We start from the raw sequence: 22,811 nt of genomic DNA, 5'->3' as shown, positions 1-22,811 counted from the left end.
ACACCAAGGGGGTCCCACCCCACACCAGGCATCCGGGTACCCAGGCCTCAGGCTCTCCAACCTCACCCTCCTTGGGGAGCCAGGTCCCCCTCACCTGGAAATGAGCCAAGCCACACTGAGGAAATGGAACTTTATTTCCATAAATACAGGGGTAACACCCATTCAAGGTTAGCTAAAAGAGGGGCTGGGGCCTCAAAGAAACTAGGCTCCCAGGGGGTACCCCAACACTAAACATAGGGACTGGGGGATCCCCAAACCTGAGATGGGCCTCACAGGCCACAGATATTCCCCAACACTGACACTTCAAGGATGGAACTGTCCCCATAGGGGAGCCTCAGAACCCCTCAAATGGGTAGTCCCTTCCTGGGGGTTGGGAGGGCTAACGACAGGGGAGTTCAGAGGAAAAGGGAACATGGAAGAATAGAAGCTAAAAATGTCCTGAGTGGCCTGGAAGGAGACCCCTGTGATAGGCAGGGGCTGAGTTCTCCTCCTATATAGCCAGAGACGGAGGAGCAGCAGCAGCAGCAGGAGCAGCCACAAGTTAAAAACCTGGTTTCTCACTTCCCAACCTAGGCCTTGGGAAGATAGGAGAGCATGGAGCAACCCCCAAATGAGAGGATATGAGGTGGGGAGACCAGGATTTGTCATTCATGGAGGAGCAGAGGAGGGGGTTCCTGGGAGCCCTGGTTGGTGGGGGCAGTGTGGGAGCAATGAGGTGGTCACAGGCACACCAGAGCCTGACATCTGCTTTCCAAGGCCACCACTTGGTCTCTGGGCCAGGGAGATCCTGGGGGATCCTGGGGACATCCTCAGGAGAGCCAAGGTTCAATGCAGGTCTCATAAAGAGTGCGGTTGGAGTGCCAGGCTGTGTGGGAGATCCCAGCCATCGGACACCTCACTATGGCCCCACGGGCCAAGAGAGTCTTCAACCCAAAGGAATCTCGCAGATAAACCTTCGAGGTGGGTGAAGGGGCATGGAAGAAAGACACAGGGAGAGAAAAAGTGAGTTCCTGCTGGTGCCCCAGGCCCACTCCCCACAGGGTGAAGCTTTCAGCTCATGGGTCAGTGGCAGGGAGGGTTACAGCCGGAGGTGGGACAGTGCAGGAAGACAGGGGAAGAAATCCCAGGAGGCTCACCAGTTGTTCCTCCATCTCCAAGACCGTCTCATTTGCATCATAGAAACCAAAGAAGCTACAAAGAGATTGGAGGGGTGGGGGAGGTTATCAGTAGAGCTGGAGAAAATCAAGGTGGGCTAGGGTCCTCAAGAACTCATGGCCTGTTGGGGAGACAGGCAGCAGGGTGGACACTCAAAATATTTAACTGGATATCATGTACCTTAGGAGGTGATATACTGAGGATATGGCATCACTTCTGTAGAATTCCCATCAAAAATGCATAACCTGAATCTAATCACGAGGAAATAGCCAACAAACCCAAACTGAGGGACACTCTACAAAATAGCTGGCCCATACACTTCAAAAATATCAATGTCATGGACAAGGAAGTATTCCAGATTACGAGACAAAAGAGGCACGACAACTAAATGCCACATGTGATCCTGAGTTGGATCTTGCACTGGATTTTGTTTTTCTATAAAGACAACTGGAAAAATTTGAATGAGGTCTATAGAATACTGTATCAATATTAATTTCCTGATTTTGATAATTATATTGTGGATTTCTAAAAGAATGTCCTGTATATAGGAAATAAACATACTGAAGTTTTAGGGTTAAAGAGACATCACATGTGCAACCTATGCTCAAATGGATCACACACACACAAACACACAAACACACATATACATACTCTCTCTCTCTACATATATAGAGAGAGAGATGGAGAGAGAACAAGGATGCTAACATAAACATGGTAAAATGTTAACATTTGGGAAATCTAGGTAAAGAGTATACAAGATTGCTTTGTACTACTTTGGTAACTTCTTAAGTATGAAATTATTTCAAAATGAAAAGTTCTTAAAAATTTTTTAATTAAAAATATTTAACTGGCATGCTAGCCATGAATAACTGAACAAATGCTAACAGTATTGAGTCCAGTGGGCAACAGGAGCAAAGACAGGCCACTGTGCTAGTTTTAGAGCATCAAGAAAGGCTTCCCAGCAATGACTAGGACAAGGCAAGGCTGACTCAGGCAAATGGAACAGCAAGAGCGAAGGCAGAGGTGAGGCATGACTGGGTACATGGGGGAGCTGGGTTGGAGGCCTGCAGGCCATGTTGAGGGGCTGGATTTCACAAGGTGGAGGAAGCAACAGGGGCACATAGACCTGGATTTGAACTCCAGCTCTGCCATGCACTCTCCCCACTGTGTGCATTTGAGCATGTTACATATCATCTTTGTCCCATATAAGAATACCTCCTTTGTAGAGAGGAAGTAAAATATTGTGGTTAAGTCAGATAGCCTGACCACCACTTACTAACTCTATGAATGTAGGCAAGTTATTTAATCTCTTTGCATGTAAGTTTCCTTATATGTCAAATGAGGATAATCATAATTACCCCATAGGGTTGTTGTGACAATTAAATGAGCTCTATTTGAAAAGTACTTAGAATAGTGCCTTGATATATAAAAGGTGCTCTGTAACTGTGAGCTATTACTATCTTCACAGGGTTGTTGTAAATATGAAATGAGATAATATAAATAAATCCCATCCCTTACTACATAATGGGTGTTACTCCTTCACTCAAAACCCTCCAATGCCTTCCCATCTCACTCAGAAGAATTAAGGGCCATGGTTGCCAGGGGTGGGGGAAGGCAAGGATGAGGAGTTATCATTTAACAGTTGTGGAATTTCAGTTTGGGAAGAAAAAAAAGTTCTGGAGATGGTTGGTGGTGATGGTTGCACAACAATGTGAATGTACTTAACACCACTGAACTGTACATTTAAAAATGATAAATTTGGGGGCTGACCCCATGGCCAAGTGGTTAAGTTCGCATGCTCTGCTTCAGCAGCCCGGGGTTTGCCAGTTCGGATCCTGGGCATGGACCTATACACTGCTCATCAAGCCATATTGTGGCAGCATCCCACACAGAAGAACTAGAATGACTTACAACTAAGATATACAACTATGTGCTGGGGCTTTGGAGAGGGGGAAAAAAAGAAAAAGAGGAAGATTGACAACAGATGTTAGCTCAGGGTCAATCTTCCTCACCAAAAAGTATACCTTAAAAAAAAAAAGGTAAATTTTATGTTACCCATATTTAGAAAAAAAAAAAAAAATCAAGGATCTTACTGTGCCATACAAAGGCTTAACATGACTGGCTCCCTGCTACCTCTTTCCCCTCCTCTCCTACCCTCTCACCACGTCCCTGTGCTCTAGCCACAATGACCTTCTTATTCCTCATACCTGCCCCACGGCCTTTGCTGGTGCTACTCCTTCTCCCTGGGTCATTCTTCCCCTAGATTGTTGCACAACTCCTTCCCTCATTCCTTCAGTTTCTGCACAAAGGGCAACTCTTCCAGAAGGACTGCTCTTCTATATCTAAAAGAGGCTCCATTCATCCTCTAATCCCTTCCCTGCCTTATTTTATCACCACCTGACATATATATATTTACATTTATTATCTGTCTCCCCTAAGAGAATGTAAGCTACATAACAGCAGGGACTTCTCTTTCATTTACTGCTGCATCCCCATGGCCCAGAACAGTGCCTGGGCACATAGTGCTCAAAGAGTATTTGCTGAGTGACTAAAGTAGATCAGGTGGCATTTCAGATCATTCATGATGATCTGTAACAGAGGCATGCACATATTGCCATACAGCCATGGATCTCCCTGAGGAATAGGATAGAGGGGATGAGGGTGGAGGCTATTACAGTAGTACAGGTAAGTAAATAAGATGGCAGGAAATGTAATAAAATGGCAAGAAACTATACACACATATTAGACCCATGTCAGTTTCCTGGTTTTGCTATAGATACATAGGATGCAACCACTGAGGGAAATTGGACAGAGGATACACAGGACTTCTAAACTAACTTTGCAACTTCTTATGAATCTCTAATTACTTCAAAGTTAAACGTTTTTACAAAACAGGGCTGGTAGGGATGCAGAGAAAGCAGAGTCAGCAGGACCTAGTGACTGGCTAGGGGTTAGGGGATGACTCGCAGGTTTTGGTCTTGAGTGACAGGATAAATGGAGGGTGGGGGGCATTAACTGAACAGGTCAGTTTTAGCCATGAAATTAATGGTGGTGGTTAAGGGGTATTCTAAGCCAATCTTCAGGCCACAGTCCTTTATTACCTGGACTGCCAGGGGGTAATAACACCATCATCAGGGCCTCCAATCAGCACCAGGCGGCCCACACGAAGAAAGTTCTTCCTCCATGCTGCAGGTTGGAAAAAAGAGAGCCTGAGTCAGGCCAGGTTGGAGAGGGGAACACAGGGGGTCAGAGAAGCAGAAAATGGGAGCCTGGGGTCTCACCAGTGGCATTGGGATGGTCTCTTTCCCCGTTGATCAGGGCCAGGAAGCTGCTGGCATTGAGGTACAAGTCATCGTGGTGGGGGTCTGGGTACAAACAGCAGTTAGAAAGATAGTCAGAGGAGCAGGAAGAGGAGGCAAGACCAGAGGCTAGAAGACCAATCAGGAGGCTACAGTAATAGACAAGGTGCACAGCAATATAATAGTAGCAATAATAACTGTAAACATGACAGCAAACACCTTTATCTAGCACCTACTATGAGCCAGGTACTGTTCAAAGTACATTACATTCATTTATTTAATCCACACAACCACCCTATTAGGTAAATACTGTATTATTATTTTACAGATGAGGAAAACTGAGTCACAGAAAGGTTAAGTAACACCCAAAGTCACCCAGCATGGTCAGGTTTCCAATCCATGTAGCCTGGGCCCAGCATCCATGGTCTTAAAAACTACCCTAGGCATTTGCAAACTATGACTCATGAGCCAGATCCAGCCCACTGCTTGCTTCTGTAAATAAAGTTTTATTGGAACAAAGACACACTTGTTCATTTCCATATGGTGTATGGCTGTTTTCACACAGTGTAGCAGAATCGAGTAGTTGTGGACAAAGACTATATGGCCTGCAAAACCAAAAATATTTACTATTCGGTCCTTTAAAGAAGAAGTTTGCCGACCCCTGCACCAGACTATACTCTCTGAGGCAGTAGGTGATACACATAAAGCATTTTAAACAGTGCCTGTTCACACAGTAAGTGCTCAATAAATCTAAGTTATCATCATTATCACTGCTGTTAGCTATGCGAGGGGGAGATAGCAGGCCCTGCCATCCAGGGTGCCCTCTCCATGGAGGTCCCAGTTTGGCACCCCCTACTCACCATGCCAGTAGTTGCAGATGGAGAATCCCTGGCCCCAGGGGCTATAGCAGATCCGGTAGAGGTTAGACCTCATGGAGGTAGGGAACAGCCACTTCAAATAGTCCGTGTCTGGCAAAAGAACAGCAGTGCCAAGTGGCCCCAAACCCTTGTGCCCCCAAAATTCAGGGTGCCCTATGGAGCCCACAATGCCCACTCACCTCCATACTGTCCCATCTGTGGAGAGGAGAGAGAGATGAAAGAATCCACATTGTGCTCATCCATCACAGAGAGCAGTGCTCGGCACACCAGGCCCCCTGTAGGCAGGACACCACATTGGGCAGGGACTTAGGGACAACCAGGCCAACAGCCTCCCTACTCTGCCCTCCACTACCACAATGTACATAAAGGAGACGGAGGTCCAGAGAACACAGGCTCATCCTGTGGCAAACGGTCCCACATCATGTAAGTGACAGAACCAGAATAGATTCTGGGTCTTCTGACTCTAACTCTAGGGTGCTTTTTACTACCCCCCTATCCCTCATGTCCAAGAACCATGAGTAATGGGGAAAGAAGGGGCAGCAGTACAGGGAGACTCCCACCCATTCAGGAACACACGGTCAAGACCTGGTGCTGAGGGAAGTCAGAAAAGGAGGGCTCAGGTACCAAGGCTCTGGCTGGAGCAATGTGGTTCAGAAAAAGAGGACACTAGGAAGTGTCCCCCAGATAAGGATCAAGCCTCAGACAGGGCTTAGGAGCTGGGCGGGGGGAGGGGAGTGCCTACCCTGCGAATAGCAGATGAGATGCACCCCTTGAGGGGCCTGTGCCATGATGGGGGCCACAGCCTCTCCGAACCCTTGCACCTGTTCCCACAGGGGCCGCAAGCTCTCTCTCCCATCGAAGAGATCGAGCACTGTCACCACAGTCCCGGGGTGTGTCTGTGGGAAGGGGGCAATGCTGCAACGGGGATGGACTATGAAGCCCCTTCACACACCCCCTGGCCAGCGCCCACATGCCTATTGTGCCCTGCTAGAACCAGGGATCTCGTCCCCCAGCTCTCCCCATGCCACCACCAGCTCCCAGAAGAACTAGGCAGGCCCACAGGAGCGTCTTTCAGTTCCGCATTCTCCCTCCCAGCCACTGTTGACGCCTCCAACGCCCCACAACTGAGTGTCCTCTGCCAGACCTCATTGATGTATTCCAGCAGGTGGCGGAAGCTATACGAGCTGTCAAAAAGCCCGTGCACCACGATGACCGGCTTGTAGGAAGCCCGATGGGGCGCGGGGGCTGCGGGCGGCAGCAGCAGCAGGAATGGCAACAGGAGCAGGATCCCTGCCGGGGGTAGCTGCGGCCCCCGGAGCCCCAGCATGCTCCCGCCTGAGAAGGGGGCGATGAGGGCCTGTGAGAGAAATGACAATACCCCTTCCCCTCGGAACAGACACCCGGCAATCAAGCTTTCCCCGCCCATGCCCACACCCGGCACCTGTCACAAAATAACCTACTTTTAACTTACTCCAGTCCTCTCTCCATAAACACACACCCCTACCACGCAGACGCACCTACGTGAACCCGAAGCCCCGCCCCCAACTCAGCAGGGACTCGGTCCCTAGGCCCGGGATCTTCCTAAAGCATCATCCTAGCCATCCACGACCTGGGGTTTTGCCAGAAAGACCCCTGAGCAGCAACGCACACCCCCCGGAGAGTGCAAACTCCCACCTGGCCTGCGTCCGCGAGCCTCGCTCCGCCAGCTGTTTACTGCTCCCTAGTCTGGAACCCACGGGGGGGAGGGGGAGGGTGTGAGGACAGTGCGCGCAGGGGAATGACGGATGGGAGAGGGGAGGCTGCTCGGGGTCGCGCTTAGCCGTCACGTCCGGGGCTTTCCCTGGCAACAGTGCCTGCGTCCCCCCCAACGCAGGCCCGGGACCGGAGGGGCAATGGAACAGTCCACTGCGCCCTAGGAGCGGGGGGAGGAGGTAGGCGGAGCGATCCATTTAGACCGATGGGGAGAGGAAGAAGTAGCAAACATATCCTGGGAATCGAGAGAAGGCCTCTCCAGGCCCTACTGCACCAGCGACCCAAGGGTCCGACTTCCCTGCCTTGATTCGCCCCACTTCCCAAGTCAGGAGTCCGTCTCCGCAGAGGAACATGAAGTTCTCCAGGAAGGCGCTGGGGGATAGACTGAGAAAAGGCATCCCCCGCATCTCGTCCGCGGGAGGAGGGCTGAAACCAGCCCGGGCGGACCCCACCCCCACCCCCTGCCCGCCCGCCTGCCCCAGGTCGACGTCTTACAACTCTTCATTCTGAAGTACTTGTAGTGTCCTTGTCTCTAGAGACGCAGAGAGTCCTTGAGGTCCCTCGAGCTAAAAGCGCAGCCTGGCCCAGTTTCTCCTGCCCTGCTTTACTCTGTTCCTCCTAGACTACCCAGCCCCAAGAGGCGGAGGGCGCCCGGGGCAGCGTTGACTCACACTCGCTTGGTTATGACCAGGCTTTAGACCTCGGCGACCCCATCATCCGGCACTTAGCAGGGAACTCCTTGTGGGCGGCTCCCGACCCAGACCCTCCCACCAGACTTCCGAGCTCCCGGCGTCCCGCATCTCTCCGCCTGCGACGCCTATCCGATACTTAGATGGTTACGGCTTTTACTTAGCATTAAAGACGCTTCCCTTGAGAAAAGGATTTCGCAGCTTGTCTGAACCCCACCCTCTGTTCACTAGGTCTTTGCCGGTCAAAGTCTCTCCCAATAAAACAAATTTGCGCCCTGAGTTGTGTAGAGTGAGGATGCGTGGGAGTAGAGGGTTAAGGGCTCACACGAATGCCTTAGAAACCAGAACGACAGGTACAGGACCGTGATTTAAATCTCTGGGCCCGGGACTGGCCAAGGCGAGGGCCTCTGTACAGCCCAGTCGTTTCTGCTTGGACACGGAGGGAAGGACAGCCCAGGAGACCTACTGCCTTGGGGGACGGGGTCAGGGGGGAGTACTAGACTAAGGAGAGGGGAATAATTCCCCGACTGCGTTTTTGCAAAAAGCCCAACTCTGTAAGTCTCGGTAGACTGCCTGTCTTCACCTCCCCTCCCCAACTACGCGCTCCCAGGGTGCACTAAGCAAATAAAGACTGCAATTATCGCTGAGCCCAAAGGTCGACTAGGGAGGTGGGGCTGCGTCTCTGCGCGGGTGGTGGGTGGGTGGGATTTAAGGAATGCATCTGAACACTGACGGGCCCAGGAACTCTAAGGAACCAATAAGCAAACCGGGAAAGGGGAACCAAGCCAGTATTCCCAAACCGAGCTGCCTGAAATGAGCAATCGATTCATCCTCTCTTTCTCCCGAAGCTCTTCAGCTCTTTCACCCTGGAGCTCTTCATTTCTCTCCGTCCTACCCGCCCGCCCCAACTGCAGGCCCGACTACCTCCGAACTACTGTAGACCCGAGCCTCCCACTTTACCTCCGATTCACCCCAGGCCAGGGGGACAGGTCGAGGCCATAACCCTGGGAACTTTTCACGCCATCGCAGGTCTCAACTCTGCACACGGTTCTCTTTCATACAGAGTTATCGCTCCTAAAGTGGGGGAAACTAAGGAAAGGATTTGGGAGAAGATCCTGGGACCTTACAGGGACTGTGAGGGAAACTGAGGGAAGGGAGACCTGACTAGGGTGAACCAGATCCGGAGGGAAATGGGATATTGAATGCATTGAGCACCTGCTCGCTTCCTCCCATCATATCATTGCTAGAGCCAGTCTAGGAAGGGAAGACTCTAGAGAGTTCTCTCTCCCGCCTTCCTTCCCTTAGTCCCACCCGCCTTGCCTGGTCTTGCTTGCCTCCCTGTTTCCATGACAACTCCAAGGGAGCCCAAACTGGGGGCTTGAATGCCGGGGTGAGAGGAGGAGAGACGCAGTCCAAAGCGGAGAGAGACCGAGCGGGGTTACGTCTGAAGCGCTCCCCCTCCCTCGCCTCGGTCCCTTTAAGCTCCCCCTCTTGCCGCTCTACCCCCGCCCCCCGCCGCTGTCTTCATCTCTCCATCTCTGCGCTGCTGCCGGCTGGGCTGCGCAATCCGCGCACCCAGACTCTGGCGCCAGCCGGGGACCCCGACTCCGGCTGCAGGGACCCTGTTCCAGCGATACCGCAGGCATGTCATCCGAAAAGTCAGGTAAAAAATAACAACAAAATCTCCCATCCTCTCCACCGTCTTCTGACTCTCCCCAACCCTTGGCCCAAACCCCCTTCCTTACCCCTCCCAAGCGGGTGGTTCTGTTTCATTCCTTTTCTATCTTGCGCTCAACGTTCCCCCTCCCCCGTCCCCAATCCCTCTCCTCTTTCTATAACCCTCTCTTCTGTTCCTTTCCTCCTTCCAGTCTCAGCCTCGGCCCCTTGCCAGCAACAGGGCAGGGGGCAGGTTGAGAGGGTGAGGGAAGTAGAAGAGTAGCTTAGCTTCAGCCAGGTACTGCAGGGATAGCATCACTGGGAGGGACAGAGGGACAGATGACATTGGCTCGCATGGAGACATACAGTGGGGAAATATGGAGACATGATCAGATGGGGGTTATCAGGGGAGTAAAATCCAGAGGACCCTTCTTTATCAGCCCTAAAAGAGTTACTGAGATTCCCAGAGAGGCTAGGGCATCCCTTCCCCACTGAAGGAACGGCAGAGTGGAACATGTCATCCTACATATGTTTATACAACTGTCGGACTGAGCACATGTTAACATAGTGTTGCATGTGTACACATGTGCACACACAGGAGCAGCTCAGATAGGCAAGTCCAAAGGCAGCCAAAAACCAAGGAAGTGGGAGATTGGGTCTGCAGGTGAAAGCTGTGTGCACCTTGCTGAAGAAGGGAGAGGAGCAGAGGAGAGTTGTGACCTCAAAACTAGATTGAAAGGAAGAAAGGGGGGGGACAGATGGCCTAGATACAACCCCTCTCCTGCCCCAAGAATGAGACATGATTTCTCACCCATTTCCCCTGACTGTCTCCATCCCTGACCCTGTGTCTCCCCCTACCCCTCCTTATCTCATCTCTGTCTGTCTTCTCTCCCCATACCTTCGCCTCTGCTCACCGCCTCCAGGCCTCCCGGACTCAGTCCCTCATACCTCTCCACCACCCTACAATGCCCCCCAGCCCCCGGCCGAACCCCCTGCCCCACCCCCACAGGCAGCCGCCTCTTCGCACCATCATCACCACCACCACTACCACCAGTCTGGCACGGCCACCCTTCCGCGCTTAGGAGCAGGGGGCCTGGCTTCTTCCGCGGCAACCGCTCAGCGCGGTCCCTCATCCTCTGCCACTCTGCCGCGGCCCCCACACCATGCCCCTCCAGGCTCAGCAGCCGGGGCTCCCCCACCGGGCTGCGCTACCTTGCCCCGCATGCCACCCGACCCTTACCTGCAGGAGACTCGCTTCGAGGGCCCACTGCCCCCGCCGCCGCCTGCCGCCGCCGCCCCGCCCCCGCCGGCGCCCGCTCACACTGCCCAGGCCCCAGGCTTCGTGGTGCCCACGCATACGGGGGCGGTGGGCACGCTGCCGCTAGGGGGCTACGTTGCCCCCGGCTACCCCTTACAGCTGCAGCCTTGCACTGCCTACGTGCCAGTCTACCCGGTGGGCACGGTGAGTACGGGGCAATCAGGGGCCTGGGAGGAGGGGGTGGGGGCACAATGGAACAGGACCGGGAACTGGGGACACATTGAGGGCTGGTGGGATAGAGAAACAGAAACCACGCCCTGTTCTAGGGCCAAAGCCTAGACAGAGGAGCGACTAAGGAAAAGCCTGGGAGTGGAGGGTTGGGGCGTTTGGTGGTCAGTTGGGGTCAGAGATCAGGGCCTGGGAAGGGGAACAGAGCCTAGATGTCCAGAGGTTAGAAAGAAAGAAACAGCCTGGAGGAAGGGGGAGAAATGAAACCTAGGAACCAAGGAGGATGAGGGAGAAGAAACCCGGGTCTGAGTGAGCGAGAGGCCAGATAGATATCTGGAGAGAAGAAACCAGGTCTGAAGTAAGGCCAGGGCAGCGCTGGTGGGGCCATACCTTGGGGGAGGGAGTATGGAGATCCCCAAGAATATAGGGTTAGCGACAGCAATGAAGGCAGGAGAGGGACCCAGGTGGAATTTATGGGTGTCCTGGAAGGGTAGTGGATGATCAGGTTCTTTGAGAAGCAACGCATAAGATTTGTGCTTTAAAAACTGCTCTGCCAGACGCAGAATGGTGGTGGGCTCAGAGAGGGTGAGTGACATCCTCTCCCTACAACCTTCCTTCCACAGCCCTACGCAGGTGGGACCCCTGGGGGAACGGGAGTAACCTCCACGCTCCCCCCGCCACCTCAGGGTCCAGGGCTGGCCCTGCTGGAGCCGAGGCGCCCGCCGCACGACTACATGCCCATCGCGGTGCTGACCACCATCTGCTGCTTCTGGCCTACCGGCATCATCGCCATCTTCAAGGCAGTGCAGGTGAGGATGGGGGGAGGGGGCGGTGTATGGGGAGGAGGGCTCACTCGATTTTTCGTATTCCCAGGGAGTGCTGGGCGTTCTAGGGAGCATCTTAGGCAGAGGCTGAGGTGTGCGGGCGAGGCAGCAGCTCTCTGATCCGCTTTCCTCCACCCCTGCCCCGCAGGTGCGCACGGCCTTGGCCCGCGGAGACATGGTATCGGCCGAGATCGCCTCACGCGAGGCCCGGAACTTCTCCTTCATCTCCCTGGCGGTGGGCATCGCAGCCATGGTGCTCTGTACCATCCTCACCGTAGTCATCATCATTGCCGCTCAGCACCACGAGAACTACTGGGATCCGTAAGGACGCCCCCGGCCCGGCCCCACCCTGCGCCCCTTAACCTCCCAAGTGCGTTCTGCAGTCACGCCGTGGATCCAATGGGCGCCTTGCACAGCCGCCTTTGGGGCCACCGGACTTCCATAAATCCTAAACTTGGCCTCCATGGAACCTCTCGCCTTGCGGGCACGCTCCGAATCCAGTTCCTCAGGAACCCCGAAGAAGCCCACACCCCCAGGGACGCCGCTTCCCGGGATCCCCGCCAAATGCGGGGCCCTCAGTTGCCCCAGGCCCCCACCCTCTCTAAAAGCAGCACCCCCAGTCGAGCTCCTTGGGTCTCTGCTCCGCAGCCTGGAGACTGTTCCCTAAAGCCCCGCCTCCTCTGTAGGCTCAGCCCCGGCTCTGACAAAACCCCGCCGCCAGGTCGGCAGGCTCCGCCTTCTTTTCTTCCCCGCGGGGTGATTCAGTCCGGTGATTGGGTTTGTGGCGCCAAGCCTCGCCCCCAGACCGACAAACTCCTCCCCTTCTCCCGGCGCGGGGGCCGAGGCCCGGGGTAGCCAGGACCCCACGCTCACTCCACTTTTTGCTAGTACAGTTTTGTCTCTCCTCCACCAGGGTCTCCGCCTATTTTCTTGCTAATCCCGGAACCTCTATCTACTTTTGTGCTTTTTAAGAATGAGATTTGGGAGGTTCCGAGCTTAAGACCCTTCACCTTGGGATGAAGATTACGTCCCCGTTCTCTGTAAATACTCCCACTTATCCCAACCCCTGGGCAGCCGGGTAGGAGGGAACCCAGGGTACAGACCTCCCAATGTCGGGAGGGAGCCGGCCCTCTCCCCACACCCCTTGGCGGTCTCCACGTTGTTCTGATCTGTGTGTGAGTGTGTGTGAATTTCTGAAAGACAATATTAAAGAGACTAAGTGGATTTATCACCCGCAATTCCGAAGACTGCAGCCTTGCAAAGACCCTGCTCTTTTGGTTCCCTCTTTCACCTCCCCTCACCACCCCTTCCAGGGAAAAAAAAGAAAACGGACAGAAACAAAAGTGGGAGGAGACAGATTCCCAGGACACCAGAGAGACAGACACAAAAGAGGGGGGGAGTTTGGGGAGGTGCGGGGGGGGCGGGGGGGGGGGGCGAGGGCAGGGCTGGGAATCCTACCCGGGAAGACCTTGTGACCTTGTGGTCCCTTCTTGGTGGGGATTTCCTTCCCCAGCCCACTTTCCCACTCCCTACCAGATGAGGTTTAGGGCTTTGGAGAGGGAGGATTTACAAGGAGATCCAGGGATCCATCCCCAGACCTCCAGGAAATCAGGAGGAAAGAAGAGGGCAGACCATCCTGAAGAAGTTGGTCAGGGATAGGGTGGCAGCAGCAGGGAAAAGATGCCAACTCCCACAGCTGTTCATGCCTGTGGGCAGAGAGTAGCAGACAACTTGGATTATAACCCTACCTATTGTTTTGTACCAATGCTGCATAGCGAAGAATACTGCAATACTCCCATAACAAAGGGAGTAGAGAGCTGTGGGAGCCTGTCTCAGTCCATTCTGGCTGGTATAACAAAATTACCTTCAAGTGAGTGGCTTATAAAGAACAGAAATTTTTTTCTCACAGTTCTGCAGACTGTAAGTCTGAAATCAGGGTGCCAGCATGGTCAGATGAGGGCCCTCTTCTGGGTTGTGGACTTCTCATTGTATGCTCACATGGTGGGAGGGGCTAGGGAATTCTGTGGGGCTCTCTTTTCTAAGAATACTAATCCTGTTCATGAAGGCCGAACTGTTATTACCTAAGCATCTCCCAAAGGTCCCACCTCCTAATAACACCAAATTGCATTAGGATTTCAACATATGAATTTAGGGGGGAACACAAACCTTCAGACCACAGCTAAGCCCTAAGGAGAAGGTCAATAGCCTCTCAAGTCCAACTGGGGTAGTTGCCCTCTCCTACCCTGAGGTCAACTGGGAGGCCTCTTAAGGAGGTGGCGGGAGTGGCACAGCAGTGGAGTTGGTATCTTCAGTTTTGTACACCTGCAGGACAGGGTCCTGTCCTGAATTTGTCCATTCATACAACATGCAGACACCGTGCAGGAAGCTAGTGACAGATCTTTCCAGACAGCAGACGTGAACACTGAATCTCATGGAGTTGATAATCTAGAAGGAAAGTCATGCACTGAGGTAGGAGACATGGGATGAGGATGGGATGGGCTATGGAAATCAAGTGTTCTCCTTCTGACTGTTCAGGCTTAATGTGCCTTCCTCACCAGACTTGTTGAAAAAAGAACTCACATTTGCAGCTCCCACTTCCTCACCACCTACTCACTTTTTTTCCCCCTTAAATAGGGAGTATTGTTGTCAGAGATGTGTCTGTGTCTTCTTTTCATACCCACTGTTTCTCAACCCTTTGAAATACGCTTCCATTCCCTACTCTACTGAAACTGCTCTCTCAAATAGTAACCATGACCAGAAATTACCAGGAGCCAAAATCAAAGGCATTTTCACAGTACTCTGCCTCTCCCAACACTCCCATGTCTGTCCCTCGACCCTGGATTCCCCACTCCCTCAGGTTCAGGGACATATTATCTCCTCCCCGTCTCCCTCTACACACACCTCCAATCATCCTGCCTTCCCTCTCTCCTCGTTGTTTTCACTCTTCCCTTATGTGTCTATCTCTGGATTTTTTCCTTCTCTGAGGCTTCCCCTTGAAAATCTCATCTACTCCAAACTCAGACATCATTTCTAACCAAATGCTTCTCTGCTATAGATTGGATGTTTGTGTTTCCCCCAAAGTCGTGTGTTGAAACCTAATCCCCAGTGTGATGGTGCAGCCTTTGGGAGGTAAGTATGTCATTCATCCACTCATTAATGGGGTTAGTGCCCTTATAAAAGACACCCCCAGAGAGCTCCCTTGCTCCTTCCACCATGTGAGGACATAGCTAGATGATGACTGCCTATGAACCAGAAGTGGCTCTCACCGGACACTGAATCTGCCAGCGCTTTGATCATGGACTTCTCAGCCTCCATAACTGTGAGAAATAAATATCTCTTGTTTAATTTCACTCATATGTGGAATATAAACAAGCACATGGACAAAGAAAACAGTTCGGTGGTTACCAGGGGAAGGGGGGTGGGAGGTGGGCACAGGGGGTGAAGGGAAACACCTATGTGGTGACAGGCAAGAAATAATGTACAACTGAAATTTCACAATGATATAAACTATTATGAACTCAAAAAAAAAATGTTTCCTCAAAAAAGAATATTTCCTCCAAAAGAAAATATCTGTTCTTTATATGCCACTAGTTTATGGTACTCTGTTGCAGCAGTCCAAGTTGACTAAGACATTCTCCAACCAATGTATTTATATGCAGACATTCTTCTGATGTCTGTGGAACACAGCCACATGGTCCTCTCGACTCAGCATGTTCCAAACCAAATTGATGACATGCCACCAAAAACCTGCTTCCCTATCTCTGTTAATGGCAACATTTTCCCAGCACCCTTATCTGAAAATGTGATGCCTCTTCCCTCTCCCTCCTGCCTTTACTTTTGGTGTGCTGTCAAGCAGAGTCAATTCCACTATTACAATATCTTTTGAATGTGTAACTTTTCCCCAGCCCTTGCCAGAAAAATGACCTCATCTAGAATTATTGCAACAGCTCCCCTAACAGGTCTTCCTACTTCCCACCTCTCCCCACTCCAAGTCAGGTTATCCTTCCTAAATACACTTCATGTAACTCCACTGCTCAAAAGCCCTTCAAGATTCCCTGTTGCTTACTGAATTATTTACAAAATGTTTTTTAAGAAAAGATTGGCACCTGAGCTAACAACTGTTGCCAATCTTTTCTTTTTCTTTTCTGCTTTATCTTCCCATACCCACCCTGTACGTAGTTGTATATTTTTAGTTGCAGGTCCTTCTAGTTGTGGGATGTGGGACGCCACCTCAATGTGACCTGACGATTCGGTGCCATGTCCGCGCCCAGGATCCGAACCCTGGGCCGCTACAGCAGAGCGCGCGAACTTAACCACTCGGCCACAGAGCCAGCCCCTAGTTTCAGAATTTTAATCTGGCCTTCAACCCCTTCTACAATTTAAAATCATCCAGCTTTCTCTCTTCAACCTAATCTCCAACCAAACTGAATTACTCATCATTCCCACCTCCTGTCTTTGCCCAGCTGTTCTCAAATCGCAGACCTTTTTCTCCAATCTCTGCCTATTATAAACCAAATTGCCGCTTGTCCTGTGTTTCAGACCACATCTAAGCTTTTGCTCATAACGTTCTTTCCTCCTTCACATCTGCTTTTCCACTTGGTCAAAATTTATCTATCCTTCAAGGCCCAGATCAGTTCACCCCCTCACTCCAGCAAGAAGGGATCTCTCTCTCCTACAGGTTGAATTAAAACAGTGGGTTTCTAAATAGACCTGCAGGCGTTGCTTGGAGCAATGATTCTCATCCCTGGCTACACATGAGAGTCATCTGGGAGCATTTAAAAATCCCAAAGCTCAGGTCGAATCCTAGACCAATTAAATTACAATCTCTGGGGGTGGGACTCAGGTACCAATATTTTTTAAGACATCCCCAGATCGTTCTAAAGGGCAGCCAAGATTGGGAATTACAGGCTTGGAGGCACTTTAGTGACCACCAAGGGGGATGGGAGATGCCAGAAATTGTGGCTTCACACAGAGCAACTTTCTTTAGGAGGAAGATATCTGGGTCTAAAACCTACTCCTTGTTCACATCGTCTGCATTTTTTCCCATCTCTTCCCACCTGAGATCTTGATGTACTCACCTTACCTTGTGAGCTATTTGAAAGCAGGAGCCAAATCTGGCTTATCTCTGATTTTCAGATCCTCTTCAGAAAAAAACCCTCTTCTACCAATCTTTGAACTCAATTGAATTGAAAGGAATTAGGCAGAGGAAGAAGTGAACGAAAATGACTTCTCCCAGACCTCTTCACCCAGACTCCTTCCTCAGGAGGCATATTCCAATTTAATTCTCCTCCCACCTTACCTCAACTCCCTCCAAACAAGATGCCCTTCGTTCTTGCATCCCTATCGACAGAGATTCCATCCTTCAGGAGAGGCTCTGCCCCTCTAACATCTACTTGGGAGCTCTGATTCCCCTATGATTCAATTCTGGGCCATCACTCCCCGCTCCTTGAAGATTCAGCACCTAGCTAACCACCACCTCTATCATTTCATTATTTTTGATGGCTTCAATATCTGTATAGATAACCATCCAGCACCCTGGTCAGTTCCGTGCCTTCCTTCCTTCTAACATGTTTTCTCCCTCCTCAGCCACTCTCTCCCTGTGTCCTTTCTTCAGTTTGCTTACAGACAATAACTGTTGCCCCTCCAACACTTCTTCAGTCTTTTCATATCACCCCCCCCTTCACCTAGCATCCCCATTCCAAAAATTCTTAAGCTCCACCTGGACCTTCCATCCATTGACTCTCTCATTCCTCTTTGTTATTTGAACCCCTCAGTTTTTCACTTCCCTCATTACCTAGTGTAGATCGCAAGTTCAATGCCATAATTGCCTCTCAGCCTTGTATTCTTGGCCCCTCTCCCTCAGACACATTTTATCCCTGGATAAATCCACACATGCACCCAACAGCTGAATATGTCTAGGGAAAAATACACAGTCATACAAACTGGTTTCACTTCCTGTGGGCCCTCAGCATGGCCTGCAAGCCCACATTTCCCCAGTTGGTTCACATTCCCCAATTCTGAGACCACAATTTCAGAAGATGATGACCTTTCTTCCTATTTCGGTGAGAACATAGAAACTTCCTCATGGTCCCACCCCCAAATCTACCAGGCTACCTGCATCTCTATCCTATTCAATGTCTTCCCCTTGTTACTGGAGAGAAGCTGACCTGCTCCCAGCCCCCATCCCATCTCTATAGTGGGATCCCATCCCTTCTCACCTGCTCAAAAATGGTGCTTTTGAAATCATCCCCTTCTCTCCCACATAATCAATTTTCCCCTCTTTACTGAAACATTCCCATCATCATACAAACATGCTATAATAACATAGCTCCTCTTTGAGAAGGAGAAGAAGAAAAAAACTAATTTGCTACTCCCCTATGTGGTAAAAGTACAACATTCAGAATAGTGGTTACCCCAAGACAGAAGGGGAAATCTGATGGGAGAGGGACACAGGAGGAGTTTCCACAATGGCAGGAAGATGTTGTTTCTTAAGCTGCATCATGCTCATTTAACTATGTTGTAATTAAATGTAATTTGTGTCAAGGTTGAGAAACCCTGGTCTCGACCCATCAGCAACATTTGACACAGTTATCCCTCCCTCCTCCTTCAAATTCTTTCCTCACTTCAAATACTCTTTCCGGATCCAACTAAAGAAAGCATTTGCTAGGTCCTTATTTCCTGCTCCTTCTCAGTCTTCATTGACAGCTCCTACTCCTCTTCCAGACTCCTAAATATTAGAGGGCCTCCAGACTCTACCCTTGGTCTTCACCTCTACCCTAATCCGAGCTCCCTTGCTACCCTTGTCCCTTGGCTAGCCTCTTAATTGGATTTTCTGCTTTCAGAAAACCAGACCATGCAGAAACCAGAGTGATCTTTTAAATTATCAGTTGATATCAGTCACCTTACTCAAACCCTCTAATGGCTCCCCATCACACTCAGAACAAAACCCTTACCTTGGCCCAGAAAGCCTCTCTGGCCTTGTTCCTCCCCACCTCTCTGACTTCATCCCCTCCCACCCTTTCTTTTGCTTACTCTGCTCCACCTGCACTGGCTCCCTTTCTGTTCTTCTAGGTACAATGAATTTAGCACAAAAATCCAACTCCTTCCTGCCTCAGGGCTTCGGCACTTGTCTTTCTCTTCCTGGACACGCTTCCTTCAGATACCTGCGTGCTTGCTCCCCTACATCATTTATGTCTTTGTGCAAATGTCACCTTCACAAGGAGGCTTTCCCTCATCACTCAATTAAAAACAGAACCGCACATACCAGGGGCATTTTCTATCCATTTCCTTACCCTGCTTCTTTGTGTTCATAGCACTCGTTACTGCCTGACATATTTTTCTCCTTTTTGATATACTTATTTATCCAATACCACCTTGTTGTACAAAATTGACATATTTTATTGATTGATTTTTACTGCCGATTATCTTTACTTGAATATAAGCTACAAGAGATCCAGGTCTTTTTTTCCACTGCCTTATTCCCAGAACCTAGGACAGTGATTGGCACACAGGAAACTCTCAATAAAGATTTGTTGAATGGCTAAATAAGTAACTCATGGAGTTGTGTGAGGAGAAAATGAGGAAATCTACATGAGTTCTTAGCACAATGCCTGGTATTGTGGTCATAATGCATGGCTAGGGCTCAGTAACGAGCAGCTCTTATCATTAAATATTTCACTGGAAATATTGGCTGCCTTTCACTGCTTCATCTTGCCTGAAAACCCTGCCTACAAGGAAAGCATGAGGAAAATGCTTTGGGAGCAAAGAGGAGGAAGGAACAATTTTGACATAAATTTCAGCAGAACTAAAAACCACAGAAACCACCAAAGCTAAACAGAAGGGGAAATTTATTTAGCCTTTGGAAAGCTAGAATTTTTGTCTCCCATGCTGATGGCAAATGGCAGAGAGTAAGTACAGCATATGGTTCCATGTAGTGAGTATGGAATGCGGGAGAATGTGCGGGTGTAAAAACTTCCAGCCAGCTTGATGCCTGGTGACAGGGCAGCACAAATGGGTATTGGAATACTCTGGAAAAGCAGAGATTGACAAGCTGGAGATGAATAATACTGGGTATAAAGTGGCTTTCCTTTCCTTATCACTCCTGCCTTGTGCTGCTTCCTCCACTTGCAATAACTCCCTTCAATCTCTGCATATCAAAATTATGGCCACCCTCCAGTGCTCAACACTCTGCACTCTTTTTCAGATTACCCCTAGCTGGTAATAACTTCCCTGCCACTTATCACTTTTGCCCTTGCATCTGGAGCTTTTGTTAACTACGATTCTTTACCCTTATTAGACTACTGATGGGGATTGCTGTATTTACCTCCATGTTTCATTGTGAATTCTGAGTACTCAGGATTATTGAATGAACAGGAAGAGAATATTAGTTCACCCATTTAGAGGGCAAGTATCATATGCTCTGTGTGTGTGGAGACAACATAGAATAAAGCGCTAGCTCACACCAGCTCCTGACCCTCTCCTTGGGTTCTGCTATCAGGTTAGGTCTTTAATGGAGGCAAAACAATGCCCTTGTGTGCTAGGGCAAGGTGAGTAGCCAAACATGGCCAGACCCTCTGAGATCCCATGTTCTCTAGCCAGGTCTGGGGATATAATCCTTCTGGCTTGTTTCCCTCCTTCTTCCTGATTCCTTGGTGACTATCCCCAGAGAGCTGAGACTCAATGGATAGGAAACTGGGAAAGACCAAGCAGTGTGAGTCAGTCAACATTCACACTTTGGGGGAGAGCCTATGCTCATTCCCATTTCTGAGTCTTCACATATTGGCCCCTTCCTCGACTTGTGTTTCTCAAGCTGAGATCCATGAACGTCTTCTCTGGGGACTTTCGAGTCCTCTTATAAAACTTTGTGTTTTCATTTCGATGGGTCATCTTTCAAAAAATAAAAATATTTTCATTCTGGATGATTTGGGTTACTTTCTTTTAGGGGTTTCAGTGTCTATGTTTGTATTTGTTTTTACAGTCACAATGGTGGCAAGAGATCACCTAAAGAGACAAAGTTGATCATTTGATTAAGCTTCTCAGTATGGGGTCTATTGGTCTGTTCTCTGAGGTTCAGTTCTAACCTGTTCTTTAAATGGCAGCGAAAACGTCTCATCCTCAAGGAATATTCCCTCATCCCTCATTCACTCTCATAGCATCTCACACTTCTTTTCATTACTGTAATTACTTATTCTCCTTGGCCAGACTATAAGTTCCATGAGAGCAGGGACTGTGTGTGTCTCATTCATCCATGTATCCCCAGTTCCTAGCATGTACCTGGAACACATCAGGTGCTCAATAGATACTTGCTGAATGAATGAATGGAAAAGGAGATGAAACACAAAAGAAAGAGAGACAAGTTCCTTGCTCTGTGGAGTCTATTGGAAGCAAAACGTACACACACAAAACAATAAGAGAACATTACAAAGCAATACATTTGTAGCAGAGTACAGTTTCTTTTAATTGAGAGAAGCTGGTCTCCAAAGGATCATTGGAGCGGCCCTTTCAATTAAGACATACATAATACTAATTAGCAATCTTTGTCCAAGGATTAGGGTGTAATCAAACTTTTTGTGACTAACTCTAGACTTCTTGCCTTTCCCAGAAATCTCTGAAATGGAAAGCGGCAGAGGGAGGGAGAAAACGTGGATTCATTTTCAATAAGAGCCCAGGGATTCCAAGAATCAGAGTATCTAGCCATAGGGGCAGGGGTTGGCACTAAACTAAGGTTACTTTGGCACAGAACCCAGAAATAAAACTTAAGAAAAAAGTCTGGGTTAGTAATCTGAGGCTCAACACAAAACAGGGAGAGGACGGTCTTGACACAAGTCTGTGGCTAATGATGAAACTCCCTCCTCTCCTGGCTGTCCTGGCATGGTTCTTGTAGTCTGGAGCACAATGGCAGGGTGTTGGAGAGAAAACTGAAGAAGGAGTCAAAGTGAGGTAATGAGAGCGGGATTCTCCTGTCCTGAAGAGGCATGGTGGCCCAGCCTGTGCAGGGAGCTGGACAAGCAAGGCTGAATCACAAAAGGGACCTACATCTTTTATTAGGAGGAGGACCAGTTTTCCACTGATACACCCAGTGGAGCAGGTTATACCAGTTATATATGCAAAATATAGGATAAACCGAAAGGCCACAGATAAAGGGGTGAAGAGAATGGGATGAGGTTATTCAGAATCATGCCATTTAAAGTGTGGTCCATGGGCCAGGAGGATCATCATCCAAAAGCTTGTTAGAAATGCAGAATCTGGGCTGGCCTGGTGGTGTAATGGTTAAGTCTGCATGCTCCACTTTGGCGGCCTGGGTTCACAGGTCCGGATCCCGCGTGCAGACCTACACACCGGTCATCAAGCCATGCTGTGGTGGCATCCCACATGCAAAATAGAAGAAGACTGGCACAGATGTTAGCTCAGCGACAGTCTTCCTCAAGCAAAAAGAAGAAGAATGGCACCAGATGTTAGCTGGGGGCCAGCCTTCCTCGCAAAAAGAAAAAAAAAGAAAAAAAGAAAGAAATGCAGAATCATACGCCTCATCCCAGACTTCCTAAATCAGAACCTGCAATTTAACAAGGTCCCCAGGTGACATGTATGCACATCAACGTTTGAAAAGCACCAAGATTTCTTGAGGAAGAAGGGCTTGAAAGGCAATGACGAATATGAGGGGAAAGATAAGGAGAAGCCTCAAGTGGTCCCCTAAGGGAACAGAACCCGTTGGGGAGAAAGAGGCCTGGGGGTTACCTTGGAGCACCCTGGATTGAATGGGCGGAGGAGCAGACAGGTTGACTCTGCTGGGAGCCCGGAACATAGAGATAGAAGAATAGTACAAGTGGGCCTGAGGGTCCGCTGCCGCTATCATTCACCGCGAGCCCCCGCTCTACCCCTATTCGCTCCAATCTCCCACTCCGGGGCTCCTCCAGACTTTTTGACTCTCAATAACCCGGCCGGCGCGACCTCACCTAGTTCGGTTCGATTGGGCCTAGCTCGGTTGCTACGGCCTGGGGCCTCCCGGTTGCGGCGGGAAATGACGTCACGTCCAAAAGGCGGGGTAACCAGACACCTCCCTCCTCTCGATTGGC

The 22,811-nt window shown here is 50.1% G+C and overlaps 2 protein-coding genes across 12 annotated transcripts; one reads left to right on the top strand and one right to left on the bottom strand.

Moving 5' to 3' along the window:
• Positions 1-116: 116 nt before the first annotated feature.
• EGFL8 (EGF like domain multiple 8) lies at positions 117-22,772 on the bottom strand. 11 transcript variants are annotated; one of them, XM_070245359.1, is made up of 10 exons: positions 7,580-7,856; positions 7,007-7,057; positions 6,477-6,667; positions 6,075-6,228; positions 5,512-5,607; positions 5,315-5,422; positions 4,437-4,520; positions 4,257-4,341; positions 1,137-1,191; positions 117-953 (listed from the first exon to the last, which is right to left on the bottom strand). In XM_070245359.1, the coding sequence occupies exons 3-10, from the start codon at positions 6,657-6,659 to the stop codon at positions 810-812; spliced, it is 909 nt and encodes a 302-aa protein (XP_070101460.1). In that variant the 5' UTR covers positions 6,660-6,667; positions 7,007-7,057; positions 7,580-7,856; the 3' UTR covers positions 117-809. The 11 variants fall into 11 exon arrangements, with proteins under 11 accessions (XP_070101460.1, XP_070101466.1, XP_070101462.1 ...); XM_070245365.1 differs by having other exon boundaries at positions 7,756-7,838; XM_070245361.1 differs by having other exon boundaries at positions 6,477-6,689; positions 7,580-7,827.
• PRRT1 (proline rich transmembrane protein 1) lies at positions 8,513-12,977 on the top strand. Its single transcript, XM_001917812.5, has 4 exons — positions 8,513-9,436; positions 10,353-10,891; positions 11,539-11,724; positions 11,888-12,977. The coding sequence occupies exons 1-4, from the start codon at positions 9,418-9,420 to the stop codon at positions 12,062-12,064; spliced, it is 921 nt and encodes a 306-aa protein (XP_001917847.1). The 5' UTR covers positions 8,513-9,417; the 3' UTR covers positions 12,065-12,977.
• Positions 22,773-22,811: the final 39 nt, after the last annotated feature.

Source organism: Equus caballus, chromosome 20, assembly GCF_041296265.1.
Source record: "Equus caballus isolate H_3958 breed thoroughbred chromosome 20, TB-T2T, whole genome shotgun sequence".
NCBI lineage: Eukaryota > Metazoa > Chordata > Mammalia > Perissodactyla > Equidae > Equus > Equus caballus.
This window is presented reverse-complemented; position numbering and strand designations above follow the sequence as displayed.